At 46.0% G+C, this 26789-nt stretch overlaps 1 protein-coding gene across 2 annotated transcripts in view; it reads left to right on the top strand.

Moving 5' to 3' along the window:
• TLL1 (tolloid like 1) overlaps positions 1–26789 on the top strand; it is a 440554-nt gene that overhangs the window by 365757 nt on the left and 48008 nt on the right. For both annotated transcript variants that reach the window (XM_063920427.1, XM_063920428.1), the window contains exons 16-17: positions 17772–17932; positions 25868–26048. In XM_063920427.1, coding sequence (XP_063776497.1) covers positions 17772–17932; positions 25868–26048 — 342 coding nt within the window. The remainder of the gene's footprint in view (positions 1–17771; positions 17933–25867; positions 26049–26789) is intronic.

Below are 26789 nucleotides of genomic sequence, written 5' to 3'. Positions count from 1 at the left end.
ATGTGAAGTGTGCTGAGAGGAAAATGGCGCACAGCTGCAGTGCTGTGCGCTACCTTTAGAAGACTGAGGAGTCTTCTGCCGCCGATTCTGGACCTCTTCTTACTTCAGCATCTGCAAGGGGGCCGGCGGCAAGGCTCCGGTGACCATCCAGGCTGTACCTGTGATCGTCCCTCTGGAGCTGATGTCCAGTAGCCAAGAAGCCAATCCATCCTGCACGCAGGTGAGTTCACTTCTTCTCCCCTAAGTCCCTCGTTGCAGTGATCCTGTTGCCAGCAGGACTCACTGTAAAATAAAAAACCTAAGCTAAACTTTCCTAAGCAGCTCTTTAGGAGAGCCACCTAGATTGCACCCTTCTCGGCCGGGCACAAAAATCTAACTGGCTTGGAGGAGGGTCATAGGGGGAGGAGCCAGTGCACACCACCTGATCCTAAAGCTTTACTTTTTGTGCCCTGTCTCCTGCGGAGCCGCTATTCCCCATGGTCCTTTCAGGAACCCCAGCATCCACTAGGACGATAGAGAAATAACAATAAAGATAAAAACTAATTAATTAAAGGCTTACTTAAATAATTGAAGTGCAACTGGAGGTATGAGGCACTGCAGAGATTCAAAAAGAGATACACTGCAACAGTGCTGATCTCCATTTACAAATTAGTCTAGGGGCAAGACCAAAATCCCGTCACTTTAGGAGATCGGGGGTGCGATAACATTTGGTTTCCCCCTTATGCATGAGCTTAAGCCAATTGATTAATCACAGACAGTGTTTGATACATATTAAAAAAAAAAACAACCTAAGACTGATCTAGTTAAGCTTTCTCTGCTACAGAATAATCACATATTGATCTATGAGTAAAGTGACATCATAATTATAAAAAATGTCCAAAGTATCTAATCAAGAACCTGTGACAAATATCCCCAAAAAATGTTTAATCCTATTTCTCTAACGTCCTAAGTGGATGCTGGGGACTCCGTCAGGACCATGGGGTTTAGCGGCTCCGCAGGAGACAGGGCACAATAATAAAAGCTTTAGGATCAGGTGGTGTGCACTGGCTCCTCCCCCTATGACCCTCCTCCAAGCCTCAGTTAGATCTTTGTGCCCGGCCGAGAAGGGTGCAATCTAGGTGGCTCTCCTGAGCTGCTTAGAATAAAAGTTTAAGTTAGGTTTTTTATTTTCAGTGAGTCCTGCTGGCAACAGGCTCACTGCTACGAGGGACTTAGGGGAGAGAAGTAAACTCACCTGCGTGCAGGATGGATTTGCTTCTTAGGCTACTGGACACCATTAGCACCAGAGGGAGTCGGAACACAGGTCTCACCCTGGGGTTCGTCCCGGAGCCGTGCCGCCGACCCCCCTTGCAGATGCCGAAGTTGAAGAGGTCCAGAGGTCCAGAAACAGGCGGCAGAAGACTTTCAGTCTTCATAAGGTAGCGCACAGCACTGCAGCTGTGCGCCATTGTTGTCAGCACACTTCATACCAGCGGTCACTGAGGGTGCAGGGCGCTGGGGGGGGCGCCCTGGGCAGCAATGTATTATACCTTTTTTATGGCTAAAATACATCACATATAGCCCTTGAGGCTATATGGATGTATTTAACCCCTGCCAGATCTCACAAACTCCGGGAGAAGAGCCCGCCGTTTTAGGGGGCGGGGCCTATTCTCCTCAGCACACGGCGCCATTTTCCTGCTCAGCTCTGCTGTGAGGAAGGCTCCCAGGCTCTCCCCTGCACTGCACTACAGAAACAGGGTTAAATCAGAGAGGGGGGGCACTTATTTGGCGATATGATTACATATGTGAAAATGCTATAAGGGAAAAAACTTGTATAAGGGGTTGTCCCTGTATAATTATAGCGTTTTTGGTGTGTGCTGGCAAACTCTCCCTCTGTCTCCCCAAAGGGCTAGTGGGGTCCTGTCCTCTATCAGAGCATTCCCTGTGTGTGTGCTGTGTGTCGGTACGTGTGTGTCGACATGTAGGAGGACGATGTTGGTGAGGAGGCGGAGCAAATTGCCTGTATTGGTGATGTCACTCTCTAGGGAGTCGACACCGGAATGGATGGCTTATTTAGGAATTACGTGATAATGTCAACACGATGCAAGGTCGGTTGACGACATGAGACGGCCGGCAAACAAATTAGTACCTGTCCAGGCGTCTCAGACACCGTCAGGGGCTGGTAAAAACGCCCATTTACCTCAGTTGGTCGACACAGACACGGACACTGACTTCAGTGTCGACGGTGAAGAAACAAACGTATTTTCCTTTAGGGCCACACGTTACATGTTAAGGGCAATGAAGGAGGTGTTACATATTTCTGATACTACAAGTACCACAAATAAGGGTATTATGTAGGGTGGGAATAATCTACTTGTAGTTTTTCCTGAATCAGATAAATTAAAGTGTGTGATGATACGTGGGTTTCCTCCGATAGAAAATTATTGGAGGTATACCCTTTCCCGCCAGAAGTGAGGGCGAGTTGGGAAACACACCTTAGAGTGGATAAGGCGCTCACACGCTTATAAGAACAAGTGGCGTTACCGTCTCCAGATACGGCCGCCCTCAAAGAGCCAGCTGGTAGGAAGCTGAAAAATATCCTAAAAAGTATATACACACATACTGGTGTTATACTACGACCAGCAATCGCCTCAGCCTGAATGTGCAGCGCTGGGGGGGCTTGGTCGGATTTCCTGACTGAAAATATTGATACCCTTGACAGGAACAATATTTTATTGACTATAGAGCATTTTAAGGATGCATTTCTATATATGCGAGATGCGCATTCTGGCATCAAGAGTAGATGTGATGTCCATATCTGCCAGACGATGTTTATAGACATGACAGTGGTCAGGTGATGCAGATTCCAGACGGCACATGGAAGTATTGCCGTATAAAGGGGCGGTCCATCGGACCTGGTGGCCATGGCAACAGCTGGAAAATCCACTTTTGTTACCCCAAGTCACATCTCAGCAGAAAAGGACACAGTCTTTTCAGTCTCAGTCCTTTCGTACCCATAAAGGCAGGCAGGCGGGCAAAAGGCCAGTCATATCTGCCCAGGGTTAGAGGAAAGGGAAGAAGACTGCAGCAGGCAGCCCATTCCCAGGAACAGAAGTCCTCCACAGCTTCTGCCAAGTCCGCAGCATGACGCTGGGGCCATACAAGCGGACTCAGGTGCGGTGGGGGGTCATCTCAAGAGTTTCAGCACGCAGTGGGCTCACTCGCAAGTGGACTCCTGGATCCTACACGTAGTATCCCAGGTGTACATTGGAAATTCGAGACGTCTTCCCCTCACAAGTTCCTGAAGTCTGCTTTACCAACGTCTCCCTCCGACAGGGAGGCAGTATTGGGAAAAAATTCACAGGCTGTATTCCCAGCAGGTGATAATCAAAGTACCCCTCCTACAACAAGGGAAGGGGTATTATTCCACACTATATTGTGGTACTGAAGCCAAACGGCTCGGTGAGATCTAAAAGATTTGAACAATTACATACAAGGGTTCAAATCAAGATGGAGTCACTCAGAGCAGTGATAGCGAACCAGGACGATATGGTGTCACTGGATATCAGAGACGCTTACCTACATGTCCAAATTTTGCCCTTCTCACCAAGGGTATCTCAGGTTCGTGGTACAGAACTGTCACTATCAGTTCAGACGCTGCCGTTTGGATTGTCCACGGCACCCCGGGTCTTTACCATGGTAATGGCCGAAATGATGATTCTTCCTAAAAGAAATATGGACGCTTTCCTGATAAGGGCAAGGTCCAGAGAACAGTTGGCGGTCGGAGTAGCACTATCTCAAGTAGTTCTACGACAGCACGAGTGGATTCTAAATATTCCAAAATCGCAGCTTTTTCCGACGACACGTCTAATGTTCCTAGGAATGATTCTGGACACAGTCCAGAAAAGGATGTTTTCTCCCGGAGAAGAAGGCCAGAGAGTTATCCGAGCTAGTCAGGAACCTCCTAAAACCAGGAAAAGTATCAGTGCATCATTGCACAAGGGTCCTGTGAAAAATGGTGGTTTCTTACAAAGCGATCCCATTCGGTAGATTTCACGCAAGAACTTTTCAGTGGAATCTGCAGGGAAAATGGTCCGGATCGCATCTTCAGATGCATCAGCGGATAACCCTGTCTCCAAGGACAAGGGTGTTTTCTTCTGCGGTGGCTGCAGAGTGCTCATCTATGAAAGGGCCGCAGATTCGACATTCAGGACTGGGTCCTGGTGACCACGGATGCCAGCCTGAGTGGCTGGGGAGCAGTCACACAGGAAAAAATTTCCAGGGAGTGTGATCAAATCTGGAGACTTCTCTCCACATAAATATACTGGAGCTAAGGGCAATTTACAAGGCTCTAAGCTTAGCAAGACCTCTGCTTCAAGGTCAGCCGGTATTGATCCAGTGGGACAACATCACGGCAGTCGCCCACGTAAACAGACAGGGCGGCACATGAAGCAGGAGGGAAATGGCAGAAACTGCAAGGATTCTTCGCTGGGCGAAAAATTATGTGATAACACTCTCAGCAGTGTTAATTCCGGGAGTGGAAAACTGGGAAGCAGACTTCCTCAGCAGGCATAACCTCCACCCGGGAGAGTGGGGACTTCAGCGAGAAGTCTTCCACATGATTGTAAACCGTTGGGAAAAACCAAAGGTGGACATGTTGGCGTCCCGCCTAAACAAAAAACTAGACAAATATTGCGCCAGGTCAAGGGACCCTCAGGCAATAGCGGTGGACGCTCTGGTAACACTGTGGGTGTACCAGTCAGGGTATGTGTTCCCTCCTATGCATCTCATACCAAAAGTACTGAGAATCATAAGAAGGAGATGAGTAAGAACGATACTCGTGGTTCCGGATGGGTCAAGAAGGACTTGGTACCCGGAACTTCAAGAGATGCTCACGGAAGAACCGTGGCCTCTACCATTAAGAAAGGACCTGCTCCAGCAGGGGCCTTGTCTGTTCCAAGACTTACCGCGGCTGCGTTTGACGGCATGGCAGTTGAACGCCGGATCCTGAAAGGGCATTCCAGATGAAGTCATCCCTACCCTGGTCGAAGCCAGGAAGGATGTAACCGAAAAACATTTTCACCGCATTTGGCGAAAATATGTTGCGTGGTGTGAGGCCAAGAAGGTCCCTACAGAGGAATTCCAACTGGGTCGTTCCTACATTTCCTGAAAACAGGACTGTCTATGGGCCTAAAATTAGGGTCCATTAAGGTTCGAATTTCGACCTTGTCGAATTTCTTCCAGAAAGAACTGGCTTCAGTGCCTGAAGTTCAGACGTTTGTAAAAGGGGTACTGCATATACAGCCTCCTTTTGTGCCCCCAGTGGCACCTTGGGATCTCAATGTTGTTTTGAGTTTCCTAAAGTCACATTGGTTTGATCCACTCACCACTGTGGAATTAAAATATTTCACATGGAAGGTGAAGATTCTATTAGCCCTGTTTTCAGCCAGGCGTGTGTCAGAATGGGCGGCTTTATCATATAAAAGCCCTTACTTAATTTTTCATTCTGACAGGGCAGAATTGAGGACTCGTCCTCAATTTCTCCTTAAGGTGTTTTCTGTTTTTCACATGAACCAACCTATTGTGGTACCTGCGGCTACTAGGGACTTGGAGGACTCCAAGTTACTTGACGTTGTCAGGGCCCTGAAAATATATGTTTCCAGGACGACTGGAGTCAGAAAATCTGACTCGCTGTTTAGTCTGTATGCACCCAACAAGATGGGTGTTCCTGCTTCTAAACAGACGATTGCTCGCTGGATTTGTAGTACAATTCAGCTTGCACATTCTGTGGCAGGCTTGCCACAGCCAAAATCAGTAAAAGCCCTTTCCACAAGGAAGTGGGCTCATCTTGGGCGGCTGCCCGAGGGGTCTCGGCTTTACAACTTTGCCGAGCTGCTACTTGGTCAGGGGCACACCCTGACTGAGGAGGACCTGGAGTTCTCTCATTCGGTGCTGCAGAGTCATCCGCACTCTCCCGCCCGTTTGGGAGCTTTGGTATAATCCCCATGGTCCTGACGGAGTCCCCAGCATCCACTTAGGACGTTAGAGAAAATAAGAATTTACTTACCGATAATTCTATTTCTCGTAGTCCGTAGTGGATGCTGGGCGCCCATCCCAAGTGCGGATTGTCTGCAATACTTGTACATAGTTATTGTTACAAAAATCGGGTTATTCTTGTTGTGAGCCATCTTTTCAGAGGCTCCTTCGTTGTTATCATACTGTTAACTGGGTTCAGATCACAGGTTGTACGGTGTGATTGGTGTGGCTGGTATGAGTCTTACCCGGGATTCAATATCCTTCCTTATTATGCACGCTCGTCCGGGCACAGTATCCTAACTGAGGCTTGGAGGAGGGTCATAGGGGGAGGAGCCAGTGCACACCACCTGATCCTAAAGCTTTTATTATTGTGCCCTGTCTCCTGCGGAGCCGCTAAACCCCATGGTCCTGACGGAGTCCCCAGCATCCACTACGGACTACGAGAAATAGAATTATCGGTAAGTAAATTCTTATTTAATGGTCAATAATGCAGACAAGAATGAAGAATATTCATGGAACCCATCAGGCTTCCCTGCAACTCTTCCTTAGGTCTAAAAATATCTACACTGCTTAAATTAGATGCGAAGATCTATTATTTTGTTTCATAGAAAGGACATGTAAACCTGATGAACACAAACAAAAGATCATGTTGTCTATTTACTAAGCCTTGGACGGAGATAAAGTACCAGCCAATCAGCTCCTAACTGTCATTTTTCAAACACAACCTATAACATGGCAGTTAGGAGCTGATTGAAGCCTGTTCTTGTGCCGCCGTTTGGTGTGTGTGTGTGTGTGTGTGTGTGTGTATATGTATGTATGTGTATATGTATGTATGTATGTATGTGTGTAATTGCATTGTATTAAAATACATATACTTTAATATGGAGTTGCCACCCCCCACCTCCCTTCAGCAGTAACAACTTCCACTCTGCTTGGATTGCTTTCCATAAGACTTTTGATTGAGTGTTTCTGTGGGGATTTGTGCACATTCATTTTGCAGAGCAGTGGTTATGAAACTGTGTGCCTAGGCACCCTGGGGTGCCTCGGGACACTTGCTGGGGTCCCTTGGATTGATGGTACAGGACCAATTCAAATTATTTCTGCTCAGTGTAATAGGCAAAACCAGTGCTTGTGGCTTCCATTCATAAAATATGTGAACAAACAGAAGTGAATCTTGTCCCTCAACACACAATTGAACCTATGGATGACATATAAATGCAATTTACAGAATTTAATATTTCTTTATAAATTTCTCAATGACAAACTTAAGACTTGGGGTGCCGTGAAAAGAATTCTGATACTCTTGGACGCCGTGAGTCAAAAAAGTTTGAGAACCACTGCTGTAGAGCATTTATGAGGTTAGACACTGATTTGTTGGATGAGTAGGCCTGGCTTGCAATCTCTGTTCCATTTCGTCCCAAAGGTGCTCGATGAGGTTGAGGTCAGGGCTTTGTGTGGGCCAGTCAAGTTCTTCCACATCGAACTCATCAAATCATGTCTTTATAGTCCTTGCTTTGTGCACTGGGGCATAGTCATGTTGGAATAGAAAAGGGCCTTCCCCAAACTGTTGCCACAAAGTTGTTCATTATGTCTTGGTATGCTAAAGCATTAAGATTGCCCCTCACTGGAGATAAGGGGCATAGACCAAACCCTTAAAAATAGCCCCATACCATTATCCCTCCTCCACCAAACTTCACAGTTGGCATAACGTTTTCCCGGCATCCACCAAACCCAGATTCGCCCATCTGACTGCCAAACAGAGAAGCATGATTCGTCACGCAACAGAACATGTTTCCACTTCTGCACAGACCAGTGTCTGTGTGCTTTACACGACTCTATCCTATGTTGGCATTGGACATGGTGATGTGATGTGAGGCTTGCATGCTGCTGCTCAGCCATGGAAACTCATTCCATTACGCTCTCTCATCGCACGTTTTTTGTGCTTACATCAATGACAGTGGAAGTTCAGAGCTCTTCAGCTATGGAATCAGTTGACCCCACTCTCTGATTTTATGTGGTCTTCTGCTTCATGGCTGAGTTGCTGTTGTTCCTTTCACTTTCTAATAATATCACTTACAGTTGACCATGGAATATCCAGCAGGGATGAAATTTCACGAACCTTCTTATTGCAAAGGTGGCATCCTATCACAGTACCATGCTTTAAGTCACTGAGGTCTTCAGAATGACCCATTTTGTATCGCAAATGTTTCCAAATGGAGACTGCATGGCTAGGTGCTTGATTTTATACACCAGTGGCAATTGGTCTGTTTGCAACACCTAAATTAATAAAATAACAGGTATGGCTAATACTTTTGTCCGTATATTACCTTATTCAGCATCAGTTGCAGTTTTGCTAATTTAGCAAAACTGAAAACTGGAACTGCTTGCGTTTGCATGCTGGGTGGACTGCCCAGCACAAGGCAAGAACGCCTAGCATGCAAATGCCCACCAGCAATGCAGTAACAATTCAGTTGTGATCACATCACTGAATTAGGGATGACCCCCTGCCAGCCATGTTTTCTGTTTTAGCAGTATTGGTTTAACCATGGTGAACATTACATAATACACTACGCTCCTGTTAGGCTACGGAGATAGTTTAGGCCTGTGGAGGAGTTGAGTTGACATGGAGCCTGGTGGGTGCATGAATAATCTTCATTCTTACTGCTTTACCATTTATATGATTCATAATTTTGTGATCTTTGTCAAAGGGTGTGATTACTGTGGTCATCTTTGGTAATTCTGGTGTCAGATCACTCTTTACTTTGTTTTTAATTTTTGTGTAAGTTAATTATTATTAGTGATGTGCACCGGAAATTTTTCGGGTTTTGGTTTTAGATTCGGTTCCGCGGCCGTGTTTTGGATTCGGACGCGTTTTGGCAAAACCTCCCTGAAAATTTTTTGTCGGATTCGGGTGTGTTTTGGATTCGTTTTTTTTTTTTTTTACAAAAAACCCTCAAAAACAGCTTAAATCATAGAATTTGGGGGTCATTTTGATCCCATAGTATTATTAACCTCAATAACCATAATTTCCACTCATTTCCAGTCTATTCTGAACACCTCACACCTCACAATATTATTTTTAGTCCTAAAATTTGCACCGTGGACGCTGGATGACTAAGCTAAGCGACCCAAGTGGCCGACACAAACACCTGGCCCATCTAGGAGTGGCACTGCAGTGTCAGACAGGATGGCCAATTTAAAAAATAGTCCCCAAACAGCACATGAGCAAAGAAAAAAAGAGGTGCACCAAGGTCGCTGGATGACTAAGCTAAGCGACCCAAGTGGCCGACACAAACACCTGGCCCATCTAGGAGTGGCACCGCAGTTTTCTAGCGTGAGGATGAGTGCTTCCATCCTCATGTGAATCTGAACCACTAGCCATGAACATAGGCCAGGGCCTCAGCCGTTCCTTGCCACTCCGTGTCATAAATGGCATATTGGCAAGTTTATGCTTCTCATCAGATGCTTTTAATTTAGATCTTTGGGTAATTTTACTGTACTTTTGTAGTATACTTGACGACACAGAGGTAGAGCAATGGACTACTGTACCGTACTGCTATATATATACTGGTGGTCAGCAAAATTCTGCACTGTCCTCCTTCTATATAATACTGCGCACAACTAAAATGCAGCACAGGTATGGATGGATAGTATACTTGATGACACAGAGGTAGGTAGAGCAGTGGCCTACTGTACCGTACTGCTATATATATTATATACTGGTGGTCAGCAAACTGTGCAAAACTGAAATGCACCACAGGTATGGATGGATAGTATACTTGACGACACAGAGGTAGGTACAGCAGTGGCCTTCCATACCATACTGCTATATATACTGGTGGTCACTGTCAGCAAACTGCAAAACTAAAATGCACCACAGGTATAGAATGTAGATGGATAGTATACTTGACGACACAGAGGTAGGTACAGCAGTGGCCTTCCGTACCGTACTGCTATATATACTGGTGGTCACTGTGTCAGCAAACTGCACAACTGAAATGCACCACAGGTATACTGTGGACTACTGTACCGTACTGCTATGTAATACTGGTGGTCAGCAAAATTCTGCACTGTCCTCCTACTATATACTACAATGCAGCACAGATATGGAGCGTTTTTCAGGCAGAGAACGTAGATATTTCTCTATCGTCCTAGTGGATGCTGGGGTTCCTGAAAGGACCATGGGGAATAGCGGCTCCGCAGGAGACAGGGCACAAAAAGTAAAGCTTTTCCGATCAGGTGGTGTGCACTGGCTCCTCCCCCTATGACCCTCCTCCAGACTCCAGTTAGATTTTTGTGCCCGGCCGAGAAGGGTGCAATCTAGGTGGCTCTCCTAAAGAGCTGCTTAGAGAAAGTTTAGCTAGGTTTTTTATGTTACAGTGATTCCTGCTGGCAACAGGATCACTGCAGCGAGGGACTGAGGGGAGAAGGAGTCAACTCACCTGCGTGCAGGATGGATTGGCTTCTTGGCTACTGGACATCAAGCTCCAGAGGGACGATCACAGGTACAGCCTGGATGGTCACCGGAGCCGCGCCGCCGGCCCCCTTGCAGATGCTGAAGACAGAAGAGGTCCAGAATCGGCGGCTGAAGACTCCTGCAGTCTTCTAAAGGTAGCGCACAGCACTGCAGCTGTGCGCCATTTTCCTCTCAGCACACTTCACACGGCAGTCACTGAGGGTGCAGGGCGCTGGGAGGGGGGCGCCCTGGGAGGCAAAATGAGTACCTATAAAGGCTAAAAATACCTCACATATAGCCCTAGAGGCTATATGGAGATATTTAACCCCTGCCTGATTTCTCAAAATAGCGGGAGACGAGCCCGCCGGAAAAGGGGCGGGGCCTATCTCCTCAGCACACGGCGCCATTTCCTCTCACAGCTCCGCTGGTCAGGACGGCTCCCAGGTCTCTCCCCTGCACTGCACTACAGAAACAGGGTAAAACAGAGAGGGGGGGCAAATTTATGGCGATATTTTTATATAACAAAGCAGCTATAGGGGAGCACTTATTATAAGGCTATCCCTGATATATATATAGCGCTTTTGGTGTGTGCTGGCAAACTCTCCCTCTGTCTCCCCAAAGGGCTAGTGGGTCCTGTCTTCATTAGGAGCATTCCCTGTGTGTCTGCTGTGTGTCGGTACGTGTGTGTCGACATGTATGAGGACGATATTGGTGTGGAGGCGGAGCAATTGCCAAATATGGGGATGTCACCTCCTAGGGGGTCGACACCAGAATGGATGCCTTTATTTATGGAACTACGGGATAGTGTCAACACGCTAAAGCAGTCGTTTGACGACATGAGACGGCCGGACAATCAATTAGTGCCTGTCCAGGCGACTCAAACACCGTCAGGGGCTGTGAAACGCCCTTTGCCTCAGTCGGTCGACACAGACCCAGACACAGGCGATGACTCCAGTGGTGACGGTGACGAATCAACCGTATTTTCCAGTAGGGCCACACGTTATATGATTTTGGCAATGAAGGAGGCGTTACATTTAGCTGATACTACAGGTACCACTAAACAGGGTATTATGTGGGGTATGAAAAAACTACCTATAGTTTTTCCTGAATCAGAAGAACTAAATGACGTGTGTAATGAAGCGTGGGTTGCCCCTGATAAAAAGCTGATAATTTCAAAGAAATTATTGGCATTATACCCTTTCCCGCCAGAGGTTAGGGAGCGCTGGGAAACACCTCCTAGGGTGGACAAGGCGCTAACACGCTTATCTAAACAAGTGGCGTTACCCTCTCCTGAGACGGCCGCACTTAAAGATCCATCAGATAGGAGGATGGAAAATATCCAAAAAAGTATATACACACATGCAGGTGTTATACTACGACCAGCTGTAGCAACTGCCTGGATGGGCAGTGCGGGGGTAGTTTGGTCAGAATCCCTGATTGAAAATATTGATACCCTGGACAGGGACAATATTCTACTGTCGTTAGAACAAATAAAGGATGCATTTCTTTATATGCGTGATGCACAGAGGGATATATGCACACTGGCATCACGGGTAAGTGCTATGTCCATTTCGGCCAGAAGAGCTTTATGGACGCGACAGTGGACAGGCGATGCGGATTCAAAACGGCATATGGAAGTTTTGCCGTATAAGGGGGAGGAGTTATTTGGAGTCGGTCTATCAGATTTGGTGGCCACGGCTACAGCCGGGAAATCCACCTTTCTACCTCAAGTCACTCCCCAACAGAAAAAGGCACCGACTTTTCAACCGCAGCCCTTTCGTTCCTTTAAAAATAAGAGAGCAAAGGGCTATTCATATTTGCCACGAGGCAAAGGTCGAGGGAAGAGACAGCAACACGCAGCTCCTTCCCAGGATCAGAAGCCCTCCCCGGCTTCTACAAAAGCCTCAGCATGACGCTGGGGCTTCTCAAGCGGACTCGGGGACGGTGGGCGGTCGTCTCAAAAATTACAGCGCGCAGTGGGCTCACTCGCAAGTAGATCCCTGGATCCTGCAGATAATATCTCAGGGATACAGGTTGGAATTAGAGACAGATCCACCTCGCCGTTTCCTGAGGTCTGCTTTACCAACGTCCCCCTCCGAAAGGGAGACGGTGTTGGAAGCCATTCACAAGCTGTACTCTCAGCAGGTGATAGTCAAGGTACCTCTTCTGCAACAAGGGAAGGGGTATTATTCCACTCTTTTTGTGGTACCGAAGCCGGATGGCTCGGTAAGGCCTATTCTAAATCTGAAGTCCTTGAACCTGTACATAAAGAAGTTCAAGTTCAAAATGGAGTCACTCAGAGCAGTGATAGCGAACCTGGAAGAGGGGAACTTTATGGTATCCTTGGACATCAAGGATGCGTATCTCCACGTTCCAATTTACCCCTCACACCAGGGGTACCTCAGGTTCGTTGTACAAAACTGTCACTATCAGTTTCAGACGCTGCCGTTCGGATTGTCCACGGCACCTCGGATCTTTACAAAGGTAATGGCCGAGATGATGATTCTTCTTCGAAGAAAAGGCGTATTAATTATCCCATACTTGGACGATCTCCTAATAAGGGCGAGGTCCAGAGAACAGCTAGAGATGGGATTAGCACTGTCTCAAGAAGTGCTAAAACAGCACGGGTGGATTCTGAATATTCCAAAATCCCAGTTAATGCCGACAACTCGTCTGCTGTTCCTAGGGATGATTCTGGACACGGTTCAGAAAAAGGTTTTTCTCCCGGAGGAAAAAGCCAAGGAGTTATCCGAGCTTGTCAGGAACCTCCTAAAACCAGGAAAGGTGTCTGTACATCAATGCACAAGAGTCCTGGGAAAAATGGTGGCTTCTTACGAAGCGATTCCATTCGGCAGATTCCACGCAAGAATTTTCCAAAGGGATCTGTTGGACAAATGGTCAGGGTCGCATCTTCAGATGCACCTACGGATAACCCTGTCTCCAAGGACAAGGGTGTCTCTTCTGTGGTGGTTGCAGAGTGCTCATCTATTGGAGGGCCGCAGATTCGGCATACAGGATTGGATCCTGGTGACCACGGACGCCAGCCTGAGAGGCTGGGGAGCAGTCACACAAGGAAGAAACTTCCAGGGAGTATGGACGAGCCTGGAAACGTCTCTTCACATAAACATTCTGGAACTAAGAGCAATATACAATGCTCTAAACCAGGCAGAACCTCTGCTTCAGGGAAAACCGGTATTGATCCAGTCGGACAACATCACGGCAGTCGCCCATGTGAACAGACAGGGCGGCACAAGAAGCAGGAGGGCAATGGCAGAAGCTGCAAGGATTCTTCGCTGGGCAGAGAATCATGTGATAGCACTGTCAGCAGTGTTCATCCCGGGAGTGGACAACTGGGAAGCAGACTTCCTCAGCAGACACGATCTTCACCCGGGAGAGTGGGGACTTCATCCAGAAGTCTTCCACATGCTGGTAACCCGTTGGGAAAGACCAATGGTGGACATGATGGCGTCTCGCCTCAACAAAAAACTGGACAGGTATTGCGCCAGGTCAAGAGATCCGCAGGCAATAGCTGTGGACGCGCTGGTAACGCCTTGGGTGTACCAGTCGGTGTATGTGTTTCCTCCTCTGCCTCTCATACCAAAAGTATTGAGAATTATACGGCAAAGAGGCGTAAGAACGATACTAGTGGTTCCGGATTGGCCAAGGAGGACTTGGTACCCGGAACTTCAAGAGATGATCACGGAAGATCCGTGGCCTCTACCTCTAAGGAGGGACTTGCTTCAGCAGGGTCCCTGTCTGTTTCAAGACTTACCGCGGCTGCGTTTGACGGCATGGCGGTTGAACGCCGGATCCTAAAGGAAAGAGGCATGCCGGAAGAAGTCATTCCTACTTTGATTAAAGCAAGGAAGGAAGTAACCGTGCAACATTATCACCGAATTTGGCGAAAATATGTTGCGTGGTGCGAAGATCGGAGTGCTCCGACGGAGGAATTTCAACTGGGTCGATTCCTACATTTCCTGCAATCAGGATTGTCAATGGGTCTCAAATTGGGATCTATTAAGGTTCAAATTTCGGCCCTGTCGATTTTCTTTCAAAAAGAATTGGCTTCAGTCCCTGAAGTCCAGACCTTTGTTAAGGGAGTGCTGCATATACAGCCTCCTGTGGTGCCTCCAGTGGCACCGTGGGATCTAAATGTGGTTTTGGACTTCCTAAAATCTCATTGGTTTGAACCACTAAAAAAGGTGGATTTGAAATATCTCACATGGAAAGTGACCATGCTTCTAGCCCTGGCTTCTGCCAGGAGAGTGTCAGAATTGGCAGCTTTATCTTACAAAAGCCCATATCTGATTTTCCATTCGGACAGGGCAGAACTGCGAACTCGTCCGCATTTTCTCCCTAAGGTGGTGTCAGCATTTCATCTGAACCAGCCTATTGTAGTGCCTGCGGCTACAAGTGACTTGGAGGACTCCAAGTTACTGGACGTTGTCAGAGCATTAAAAATATATATTGCAAGGACAGCTGGAGTCAGAAAATCTGACTCGTTGTTTATATTGTATGCACCCAACAAGATGGGTGCTCCTGCGTCTAAGCAGACGATTGCTCGTTGGATCTGTAGCACAATCCAACTTGCACATTCTGTGGCAGGCTTGCCACAGCCTAAATCTGTAAAGGCCCACTCCACAAGGAAGGTGGGCTCATCTTGGGCGGCTGCCCGAGGGGTCTCGGCATTACAACTTTGCCGAGCAGCTACGTGGTCAGGGGAGAACACGTTTGTAAAATTTTACAAATTTGATACTCTGGCTAAGGAGGACCTGGAGTTCTCTCATTCGGTGCTGCAGAGTCATCCGCACTCTCCCGCCCGTTTGGGAGCTTTGGTATAATCCCCATGGTCCTTTCAGGAACCCCAGCATCCACTAGGACGATAGAGAAAATAAGATTTTACTTACCGATAAATCTATTTCTCGGAGTCCGTAGTGGATGCTGGGCGCCCATCCCAAGTGCGGATTATCTGCATAAGTTGTACATAGTTATTGTTAACTAATTCGGGTTATTGTTAAAGGAAGCCATCTTTCAGAGGCTCCGCTGTTATCATACTGTTAACTGGGTTTAGATCACAAGTTGTACGGTGTGATTGGTGTGGCTGGTATGAGTCTTACCCGGGATTCAAAATCCTCCCTTATTGTGTACGCTCGTCCGGGCACAGTACCTAACTGGAGTCTGGAGGAGGGTCATAGGGGGAGGAGCCAGTGCACACCACCTGATCGGAAAAGCTTTACTTTTTGTGCCCTGTCTCCTGCGGAGCCGCTATTCCCCATGGTCCTTTCAGGAACCCCAGCATCCACTACGGACTCCGAGAAATAGATTTATCGGTAAGTAAAATCTTATTTTTCAGCACACTGAGCACAGATATTTGCAGCACACTGAACACAGAAACTGAGAGAACGCTGCACGTACTCTCCCTATCATCTCCAATGCATGAGTGAAAATGGCGGTGACGCGCGGCTCCTTAAATATAATACGAATCTCGTGAGAATCCGACAGAGGGATGATGACGTTCGGGCGCGCTCAGGTTAACCGAGCAAGGCGGGAGGATCCGAGTCTGCCTCGGAACCGTGTAAAATGGGTGAAGTTCGGGGGGGGGTTCGGATTTCGAGGAACCGAACCTGCTCATCACTAATTATTATTTATTTTATTTAATTGTCTGACGTATTTCTTGCATTGGATACACTGAAGTTAGGCTATGTACACATTAGGATGACATCGCAAGCCATGCAATGTCGTCCGCAATGGGATCAGACATCGGTAAGTGCACTTGCCAATGTCGACTGTGACGGGGTTTGGGGAGGGGGTGAGTGGGGCCATGCTGCATTTGGAAGCATGGCCCTCATAAGCAATATTGCCGGACACTACCCACAAGAGCATGCATTTTATCCAGTATCGTGCAGCAAACCGGCCGATATCAGCCGGATCGTATGCGATATGGGCTAAAACACACTACCCGGCTTTTGCCGGCCGGGAAAAAGCCGGACGGCTTTTTCCCGTGCCGGCATTGTAGTTAACAGTGTGAGGGGTAGGGTCCCTTCACACTGCACGGCCTCGGCCCGGCTGCCAGGTTGCAGCCGGGTCTCACCACTGGAAGGTCCGGCTGCCGGGCTGGCGCTGGGCCGTCTTTGTAGCCAGTAAACAGTGTGTGTGAAGGGGAGATTTCACACACAACGGTTTTTTCTGAAGCCATGTCTGATGCTGCGCATGCGCACAGCATCACACACGGCTCAAAGCCGTCCTGTGTGAGCGACTCTGCCGGTTTCTCCCGGATGGCAAAAAGCTGGACAAAGTTTGTCTGGCTTTTTGCCATCCGGGGAAAACCGGCTAGTGTGTTACAGCCCTATTGCATAGTGTGTACGCACTCTTAGGCTATCATATTGAAGTTAGAAATTGCATACCAATCTGTTTGTCACTACTAAAGTGTCTGTGTTTATTTTTTGTGTTAAGATATACATATATATATATATACAGGTTGAGTATCCCATATCCATATATTCCGAAATACGGAATATTCCGAAATACGGACTTTTTTGAGTGAGAGTGAGATAGTGAAACCTTTATTTTTTGATGGCTCAATGTACACAAACTTTGTTTAATACACAAAGTTATTAAAAATATTGTATTAAATGACCTTTAGGCTGTGTGTATAAGGTGTATATGAAACATAAATGAATTGTGTGAATGTAGACACACTTTGTTTAATGCACAAAGTTATAAAAAATATTGTCTATAATGACCTTCAGGCTGTGTGTATAAGGTGTATATGTAACATAAATGCATTCTGTGCTTATATTTAGGTCCCATCTCCATGATATCTCTTTATGGTATGCAATTATTCCAAAATACGGAAAAATCCGATATCCAAAATACCTCTTGTCCCAAGCATTTTGGATAAGGGATACTCAACCTGTATATACATACAGCTATAACTTAAAAGATTTCTACTTACACAGGGATTAAAGGCTAAATAAGACTATCTGACCAATAGTTGCAGCTACTCCATTTAAATATTCCCATACAGTGGCGGAGGTGTAACTGACCTCAGACACTTATCTATCTTACATTAAAGACCTCTAGTTATGCCACCAATAATAGATGTGCATGTTTCTATGGGAACAACATGGCGCCACATGAAAGTAGGTACAGAATGTGATGAGAAGTGACAATGTGATTGTCCCACTTGTTAGTTTGAGTTTTACTTTTCAAAATATCAAACATATAAGACATTTGGATACACCTGTTTTAAAGCCGTCATTATGAATGATAATTTTCAAAAATGCATTTGTCATTTCAGCTGCATGCGGAGGACTATTAACCAAACTCAATGGAACGATAACCACCCCTGCATGGCCCAAGGAATATCCACCAAACAAGAACTGTATATGGCAATTGGTTGCTCCTTCACAGTACAGGATATCAGTGAAGTTTGAGTACTTTGAATTAGAGGGTAATGAAGTAAGTATTGGTGTCAATCCATATCTGGTATATATCTTGTTGAATTCAGTGCATTGAATGAGTACCCAGTGCATTTTTATATAGCCCATAAAAAACATCTGCTAAGCCTGACAAGTCATGTCTGCTTTGTGTAAGGCAAACACCTTCCATAGATGAAAACCATGGCTAACCTGAGAAAACAGAGACCATTGGAAAAATTTTTTTTTTTTTTTTTTAAATAGATTTATCCATTGCACTTCAATGATTAAGGTGTCTCTACATATACATAGAGTAACATAACTAAATATGATCAGTATTAGGTTTCATTTCCCTGCCAAGAAGGGTACATTTGCTTCCAAATGTACTACACTGATTTATTGTTAGAGAGAAGTTTTGTTGGCGCAATGATATTAAAATAAGAGAAAATATTAACAAATCATTTTAATGTAAGTCACAGGAAGGTAGCAGCTTTAACCATGAGCTTTCTTTATAATCTGATTTTTCTCTTCTAGTTTTCAGTATGTTAACCAGCTGTGATTTATGGACCTTGAATTAATAACACACATTGAGCCTTAAATGAACTTTCTCAATCATAGTTGTGTCTGGAGGGAAAGGCAACATAGCTGCAAACAATTGGTGCATTTTCTAAAGCAATTCATGGTTCATTGTAAGAGGCTTAGAAAATTCCAGCATAAAACACTTTTATCAAGGCCATTAGATTATGTAATGGGAACATAATTCACACATTGACATATTGCGTGCGGTATAAAAATGCCTTTTCAAAACCTAAATTAAAAAATTAACCTTCTGGTTGCAAAACCGTACAATGGCCCTCATTCCGAGTTTTTCGCTCGCAAGCTGCTTTTAGCAGCTTTGCACACGCTAAGCCACCGCCTACTGGGAGTGAATCTTAGCTTAGCAAAATTGCGAACGAAAGATTCGCAATATTGCGAAAAGACTTCTCTGTGCAGTTTCTGAGTAGCTCGAGACTTACTCTGCCAGTGCGATCAGTTCAGTGCTTGTGTTTCTGGTTTGACGTCACAAACACACCCAGCGTTCGCCCAGACGCTCCTCCGTTTCTCCTGCCACTCCCGCGTTTTTCCCAGAAACGGTAGCGTTTTTTCAAACACTCACATAAAATGGACAGTTTCCGCCCAGAAACACCCACTTCCTGTCAATCACACTACGATCACCAGAACGAAGAAAAAACCTCGTAATGCCGTGAGTAAAATACCTAACTGCATAGCAAATTTACTTGGCGCAGTCGCAGTGCGAACATTGCGCATGCGCAGTTAGCGGAAAATCGCTGCGATGCGAAGAAAATTACCGAGCGAACAACTCGGAATGACCATCAATGTGAGATGCATGCAAAAATATTTTTTTTGTATTTTTTTTTTTTAGGTGGTTCTATAGGAACGAAAATGGCATGATGTTTATTGCCTTAATTTCATAAAACTATACAGACATTTCATGTCAATTTCAGCAATACACAAGTCTAACAGTTGCATAAAATTAAGTATAAAACCATGACATTCTTCAAAGTCAAACATTAGCAATAAAATGGGCCAAACTGTAGGGCTTTGTGAATTTGAATGTAGCACTGTCATCGGATGCCAGTCCATCAAATTGCTGCAATGCTAGTGTTCCTTGGCCAACTATAAGTGCTGTTTTTGTGATGTGGCAATGTCTAGGAGGCTGTAAGCAAAAACGCCCCAAACTGCCTCTGGAGGCAACACGGGCACAAGTACTGGTTGTCATGAGCTTGCTGCCTGAGCGGTTTCACACTAGTCTCCCATAGCCATACAAATATTCTGACATTGATGGGAGTATTATAAAGTACATGTCCAATGGACACTGTAAAGTTATGCATCCAAATCTAGGGTGAGACTTCCAAAAAGAGTGAAGGATCTTATAGAATCAAATTAAAGACTAATGCTGGAATTCAAGATATTCAACATGCACAAATGGGTGTGATCTTCTGGTGTCCACTTTGGGCATGTAGTATAACTTCTTAATCACTGTGCCATTCCATGCACCCACATTGTCAAAAACAAGGATTTTTTTTTTCTTCTTCTACAGAAGTATTAGTTTTGTTTTGAAATTGTTTAAAATGATTGTTTCTCTGACGTCCTAGTGGATGCTGGGGACTCCGTCAGGACCATGGGGATATAGCGGCTCCGCAGGAGACAGGGCACAATAATAAAAGCTTTAGGATCAGGTGGTGTGCACTGGCTCCTCCCCCTATGACCCTCCTCCAAGCCTCAGTTAGATTTTTGTGCCCGACGAGAAGGGTGCAATCTAGGTGGCTCTCCTGAGCTGCTTAGAATAAAAGTTTAAGTTAGGTTTTTTATTTTCAGTGAGTCCTGCTGGCAACAGGCTCACTGCTACGAGGGACTTAGGGGAGAGAAGAAAACTCACCTGCGTGCAGGATGGATTTGCTTCTTAGGCTACTGGACACCATTAGCTCCAGAGGGAGTCGGAACACAGGTCTCACCCTGGGGTTCGTCCCGGAGCCGTGCCGCCGACCCCCCTTGCAGATGCCGAAGTTGAAGAGGTCCAGAGGTCCAGAAACAGGCGGCAGAAGACTTTCAGTCTTCATAAGGTAGCGCACAGCACTGCAGCTGTGCGCCATTGTTGTCAGCACACTTCACCAACAGTCACCAACTGTCACTGAGGGTGCAGGGCGCTGGGGGGGGCGCCCTGGGCAGCAATGTATAATACCTTTTTATGGCTAAAATACATCACATATAGCCCTTGAGGCTATATGGATGTATTTAACCCCTGCCAGATCTCACAAACTCCGGGAGAAGAGCCCGCCGAAAAGGGGGCGGGGCCTATTCTCCTCAGCACACGGCGCCATTTTCCTGCTCAGCTCTGCTGTGAGGAAGGCTCCCAGGCTCTCCCCTGCACTGCACTACAGAAACAGGGTTAAAACAGAGAGGGGGGGCACTTATTTGGCGATATGATTACATATATAAAAATGCTATAAGGGAAAACACTTGTATAAGGGGTTGTCCCTGTATAATTATAGCGTTTTTGGTGTGTGCTGGCAAACTCTCCCTCTGTCTCCCCAAAGGGCTAGTGGGGTCCTGTCCTCTGTCAGAGCATTCCCTGTGTGTGTGCTGTGTGTCGGTACGTGTGTGTCGACATGTAGGAGGACGATGTTGGTGAGGAGGCGGAGCAAATTGCCTGTATTGGTGATGTCACTCTCTAGGGAGTCGACACTGGAATGGATGGCTTATTTAGGAATTACGTGATAATGTCAACACGCTGCAAGGTCGGTTGACGACATGAGACGGCCGGCAAACAAATTAGTACCTGTCCAGGCGTCTCAGACACCGTCAGGGGCTTGTAAAAACGCCCATTTACCTCAGTCGGTCGACACAGACACGGACACTGACTCCAGTGTCGACGGTGAAGAAACAAACGTATTTTCCTTTAGGGCCACACGTTTCATGTTAAGGGCAATGAAGGAGGTGTTACATATTTCTGATACTACAAGTACCACAAATAAGGGTATTATGTAGGGTGTGAATAAACTACTTGTAGTTTTTCCTGAATCAGATAAATTAAATGAAGTGTGTGATGATACGTGGGTTTCCTCCGATAGAAAATTATTGGCGGTATACCCTTTCCCGTCAGAAGTTAGGGCGAGTTGGGAAACACACCTTAGGGTGAATAAGGCGCTCACACGCTTATAAAAACAAGTGGCGTTACCGTCTCCAGATACGGCAGCCCTCAAGGAGCCAGCTGATAGGAAGCTGAAAAATATCCTAAAAGTATATACACATATACTGGTGTTATACTACGACCAGCAATCGCCTCAGCCTGGATGTGCAGCGCTGAGGGGGCTTGGTCGGATTTCCTGACTGAAAATATTGATACCCTTGACAGGGACAAGATTTTATTGACTATAGAGCATTTTAAGGATGCATTTCTATATATGCGAGATGCGCAGAGGGATATTTGCATTCTGGCATCAAGAGTAAATGTGATGTCCATATCTGCCAGACGACAGTGGTCAGGTGATGCAGATTCCAGACGGCACATGGAAGTATTGCCGTATAAAGGGGCGGTCCATCGGACCTGGTGGCCATGGCAACAGCTGAAAAATCCACCTTTTGTTACCCCAAGTCACATCTCAGCAGAAAAGGACACAGTCTTTTCAGTCTCAGTCCTTTCGTCCCCATAAGGGCAGGCGGGCAAAAGGGCCAGTCATATCTGCCCAGGGGTAGAGGAAAGGGAAGAAGACTGCAGCAGGCAGCCCATTCCCAGGAACAGAAGCCCTCCACAGCTTCTGCCAAGTCCGCAGCATGACGCTGGGGCCGTACAAGCGGACTCAGGTGCGGTAGGGGGTCATCTCAAGAGTTTCAGCACGCAGTGGGCTCACTCACAAGTGGACTCCTGGATCCTACACGTAGTATCCCAGGTGTACATTGGAAATTCGAGACGTCTCCCCCTCACAAGTTCCTGAAGTCTGCTTTACCAACGTCTCCCTCCGACAGGGAGGCAGTATTGGGAACAATTCACAGGCTGTATTCCCAGCAGGTGATAATCAAAGTACCCCTTCTACAACAAGGGAAGGGGTATTATTCCACACTATATTGTGGTACTGAAGCCAGACGGCTAGGTGAGATCTGAAATATTTGAACACTTACATACAAGCGTTCAAATCAAGATGGAGTCACTCAGAGCAGTGATAGCGAACCAGGAAGAAGGGGACGATATGGTGTCACTGGATATCAGGGACGCTTACCTACATGTCCAAATTTGCCCTTCTCACCAAGGGTACCTCAGGTTCGTGGTACAGAACTGTCACTATCAGTTCAGACGCTGCCGTTTGGATTGTCCACGGCACCCCGGGTCTTTACCAAGGTAATGGCCGAAATGATGATTCTTCTTAAAAGAAATATGGACGCTTTCCTGATAAGGGCAAGGTCCAGAGAACAGTTGGAGGTCGGAGTAGCACTATCTTAAGTAGTTCTACGACAGCACGAGTGGATTCTAAATATTCCAAAATCGCAGTTTTTTCCGACGACACGTCTACTGTTCCTAGGGATGATTCTGGACACAGTCCAGAAAAGGATGTTTTCTCCCGGAGAAGAAAGCCAGGGAGTTATCCGAGCTAGTCAGGAACCTCCTAAAACCAGGAAAAGTATCAGTGCATCATTGCACAAGGATCCTGTGAAAAATGGTGGTTTCTTACAAAGCGATCCCATTCGGTAGATTTCACGCAAGAACCTTTACGTGGGATCTGCTGGAAAAATGGTCCGGATCGCATCTTCAGATGCATCAGCGGATAACCCTGTCTCCAAGGACAAGGGTGTTTCTTCTGCGGTGGCTGCAGAGTGCTCATCTATGAAAGGGCCGCAGATTCGGCATTCAGGACTGGGTCCTGGTGACCACGGATGCCAGCCTGAGTGGCTGGGGAGCAGTCACACAAGGAAAAAATTTCCAGAGAGTGTGATCGAGTCTGGAGACTTCTCTCCACATAAATATACTGGAGCTAAGGGCAATTTACAATGCTCTAAGCTTAGCAAGACCTCTGCTTCAAGGTCAGCCGGTATTGATCCAGTGGGACAACATCACGGCAGTCGCCCACGTAAACAGACAGGGCGGCACAAGAAGCAGGAGGGAAATGGCAGAAACTGCAAGGATTCTTCGCTGGGCGAAAAATCATGTGATAACACTCTCAGCAGTGTTCATTCCGGGAGTGGAAAACTGGGAAGCAGACTTCCTCAGCAGGCATGACCTCCACCCGGGAGAGTGGGGACTTCATCGGGAAGTCTTCCACATGATTGTAAACCGTTGTGAAAAACCAAAGGTGGACATGATGGCGTCCCGCCTGAACAAAAAACTAGATATTGCGCCAGGTCAAGGGACCCTCAGGCAATAGCGGTGGACGCTCTGGTAACACTGTGGATGTACCAGTCAGAGTATGTGTTCCCTCCTATGCCTCTCATACAAAAAGTACTGAGAATCATAAGAGGGAGATGAGTAAGAATGATACTCGTGGTTCCGGATTGGCCAAGAAGGACTTGGTACCCGAAACTTCAAGAGATGTTCACGGAAGACCCGTGGCCTCTACCTTTAAGAAAGGACCTGCTCCAGCAGGGGCCTTGTCTGTTCCAAGACTTACCGCGGCCGTGTTTGACGGCATGGCGGTTGAACGCCGGATCCTGAAAGAGCATTCCAGATGAAGTCATCCCTACCCTGGTCGAAGACAGGAAGGATGTAACCGCAAAACATTTTCACCGCATTTGGCGAAGATATGTTGCGTGGTGTGGGGCCAAGAAGGCCCCTACAGAGGAATTCCAACTGGGTCGTTTCCTACATTTCCTGAAAACAGGACTGTCTATGGGCCTAAAATTAGGGTCCATTAAGGTTCAAATTTCGGCCCTGTCGAATTTCTTCCAGAAAGAACTGGCTTTAGTGCCTGACGTTCAGATGTTTGTAAAAGGGGTACTGCATATACAGCCTCCTTTTGTGCCCCAGTGGCACCTTGGGATCTCAATGTTGTTTTGAGTTTCCTAAAGTCACATTGGTTTGAACCACTCACCACTGTGGACTTAAAATATCTCACATGGAAGGTGACGATGCTATTAGCCCTGGCTTCAGCCAGGCGTGTGTCAGAATTGGCGGCTTTATCATATATAAAGCCCTTACTTAATTTTTCATTCTGACAGGGCAGAATTGAGGACTCGTCCTCAATTTCTCCTTAAGGTGTTTTCTGTTTTTCACATGAACCAACCTATTGTGGTACCTGCGGGTACTAGGGACTTGGAGGACTCCAAGTTACTTGACGTTGTCAGGGCCCTGAAAAATATGTTTCCAGGAAGGCTGGAGTCAGAAAATCTGACTCGCTGTTTAGCCTGTATGCACCCAACAAGATGGGTGCTCCTGCTTCTAAGCAGACGATTGCTCGCTGGATTTGTAATACAATTCAGTTTACACATTCTGTGGCAGGCCTGCCACAGCCAAAATCGGTAAAAGCCCATTCCAAAAGGAAGGGGGCTCATCTTGGGCGACTGCCCGAGGGGTCTCGGCTTTACAACTTTGCCGAGCAGTTACTTGGTCAGGGGAAAACTCGTTTGCTAAATTCTACAAATTTGATACCCTGGCTGAGGAGGACATGGAGTTCTCTCATTCGGTGCTGCAGGGTCATCCGCACTCTCCCGCCCGTTTGGGAGCTTTGGTATAATCCCCATGGTCCTGACGGAGTCCCCAGCATCCACTAGGACGTCAGAGAAAATAAGATTTTACTTACCGATAAATCTATTTCTCGTAGTCCGTAGTGGATGCTGGGCGCCCATCCCAAGTGCGGATTGTCTGCAATACTTGTACATAGTTATTGTTACAAAAATCGGGTTATTCTTGTTGTGAGCCATCTTTTCAGAGGCTCCTTCGTTGTTATCATACTGTTAACTGGGTTCAGATCACAGGTTGTACGGTGTGATTGGTGTGGCTGGTATGAGTCTTACCCGGGATTCAATATCCTTCCTTATTATGCACGCTCGTCCGGGCACAGTATCCTAACTGAGGCTTGGAGGAGGGTCATAGGGGGAGGAGCCAGTGCACACCACCTGATCCTAAAGCTTTTATTATTGTGCCCTGTCTCCTGCGGAGCCGCTATATCCCCATGGTCCTGACGGAGTCCCCAGCATCCACTACGGACTACGAGAAATAGATTTATCGGTAAGTAAAATCTTATTTTTTAGTGTATGCTTGCTGGAGACCAATAAACCAGATCTGTGCCATGATAAATTGGTCATTGATTTTGCGGTTTGGCATTGCTGCCGAAGTCTTTAATTTCTTACCCATAATGAAAGCTTGATCATAAATCTCTTCAGTTCTGATACACTCTTACATTTGGGTTTATTTCATTGTGAATATAAAAGCAATTTTTATGGTTTGTTTTCACATGTTACAACAAAATATATGTGTATATGCCTCCAGGTTTGCAAGTACGACTTTGTTGAGATACGAAGTGGCCTATCCTCTGACTCCAGATTGCATGGGAAATTTTGTGGGACTGAAGTGCCTGAGGTTATTACTTCACAATACAATAATATGAGAATTGAATTTAGATCTGACAATACAGTATCAAAAAAAGGCTTCCGTGCACACTTCTTCTCCGGTAAGGTCACAATAACCTCTATAAATGCCATTTAGGTTTATAGTGATTTGGGAAAAGAATGGAAAGGAGACATTTAAGATATCAAAGATAATGATCAACATAATGTGAAGATATCTTATATATTTTTTTCTTTGTTTGAATTTCTTAAATCTGACATCAGCATGGAAGGGCATAATCTTGTAAGACTCGTGTACATTTTAAGTTAAAAATATGAATTTATGTGGCCTAATTTTTCTTTTTGTGCTCTGTGTGACGTCCATGCTTGTTATCATCTTTTAAATCATATTACCCATACTCTCCAATGGAATCCAATGTAGTGCTGCAATTTTTGCTTTTTACCAAAGTCCTTTTTTAATTTATTTTTTCTGTTTTAACATTTTACTGTTTGATTTAGATGATTATATTTGCATACCCTCCAACATTTTAAACCTGAAAAAAAGGTACTGTACCTGCCAAAAAGGTACAGTTGGAGGATATATATTTGTCATTATTTAATTTATTTTCATGTATTGTAGGCTAATTTCTAATCTATTCATATTGTGTGATTGACGTTCTAAAGTCACTCTTAAATAAGTCAGGCTTTTTAAGAAAAAAAACCATTTATATGACCTGTAATCCTGGCACGCTTTATCTGTACATGTATTATAAAAGTAAATTAGGACTATACTAAAAAAAAGAAACTCTGGGCATTTAATTTTGTTCCAACATAATATAAGGTTTGTTCAGCCACACTCAGTGACT

Source organism: Pseudophryne corroboree, chromosome 1 (genome assembly GCF_028390025.1).
Source record: "Pseudophryne corroboree isolate aPseCor3 chromosome 1, aPseCor3.hap2, whole genome shotgun sequence".
NCBI lineage: Eukaryota > Metazoa > Chordata > Amphibia > Anura > Myobatrachidae > Pseudophryne > Pseudophryne corroboree.
Note: the sequence above shows the minus strand (reverse complement) of the source record. Positions and strands in the feature narration are given on the sequence as shown.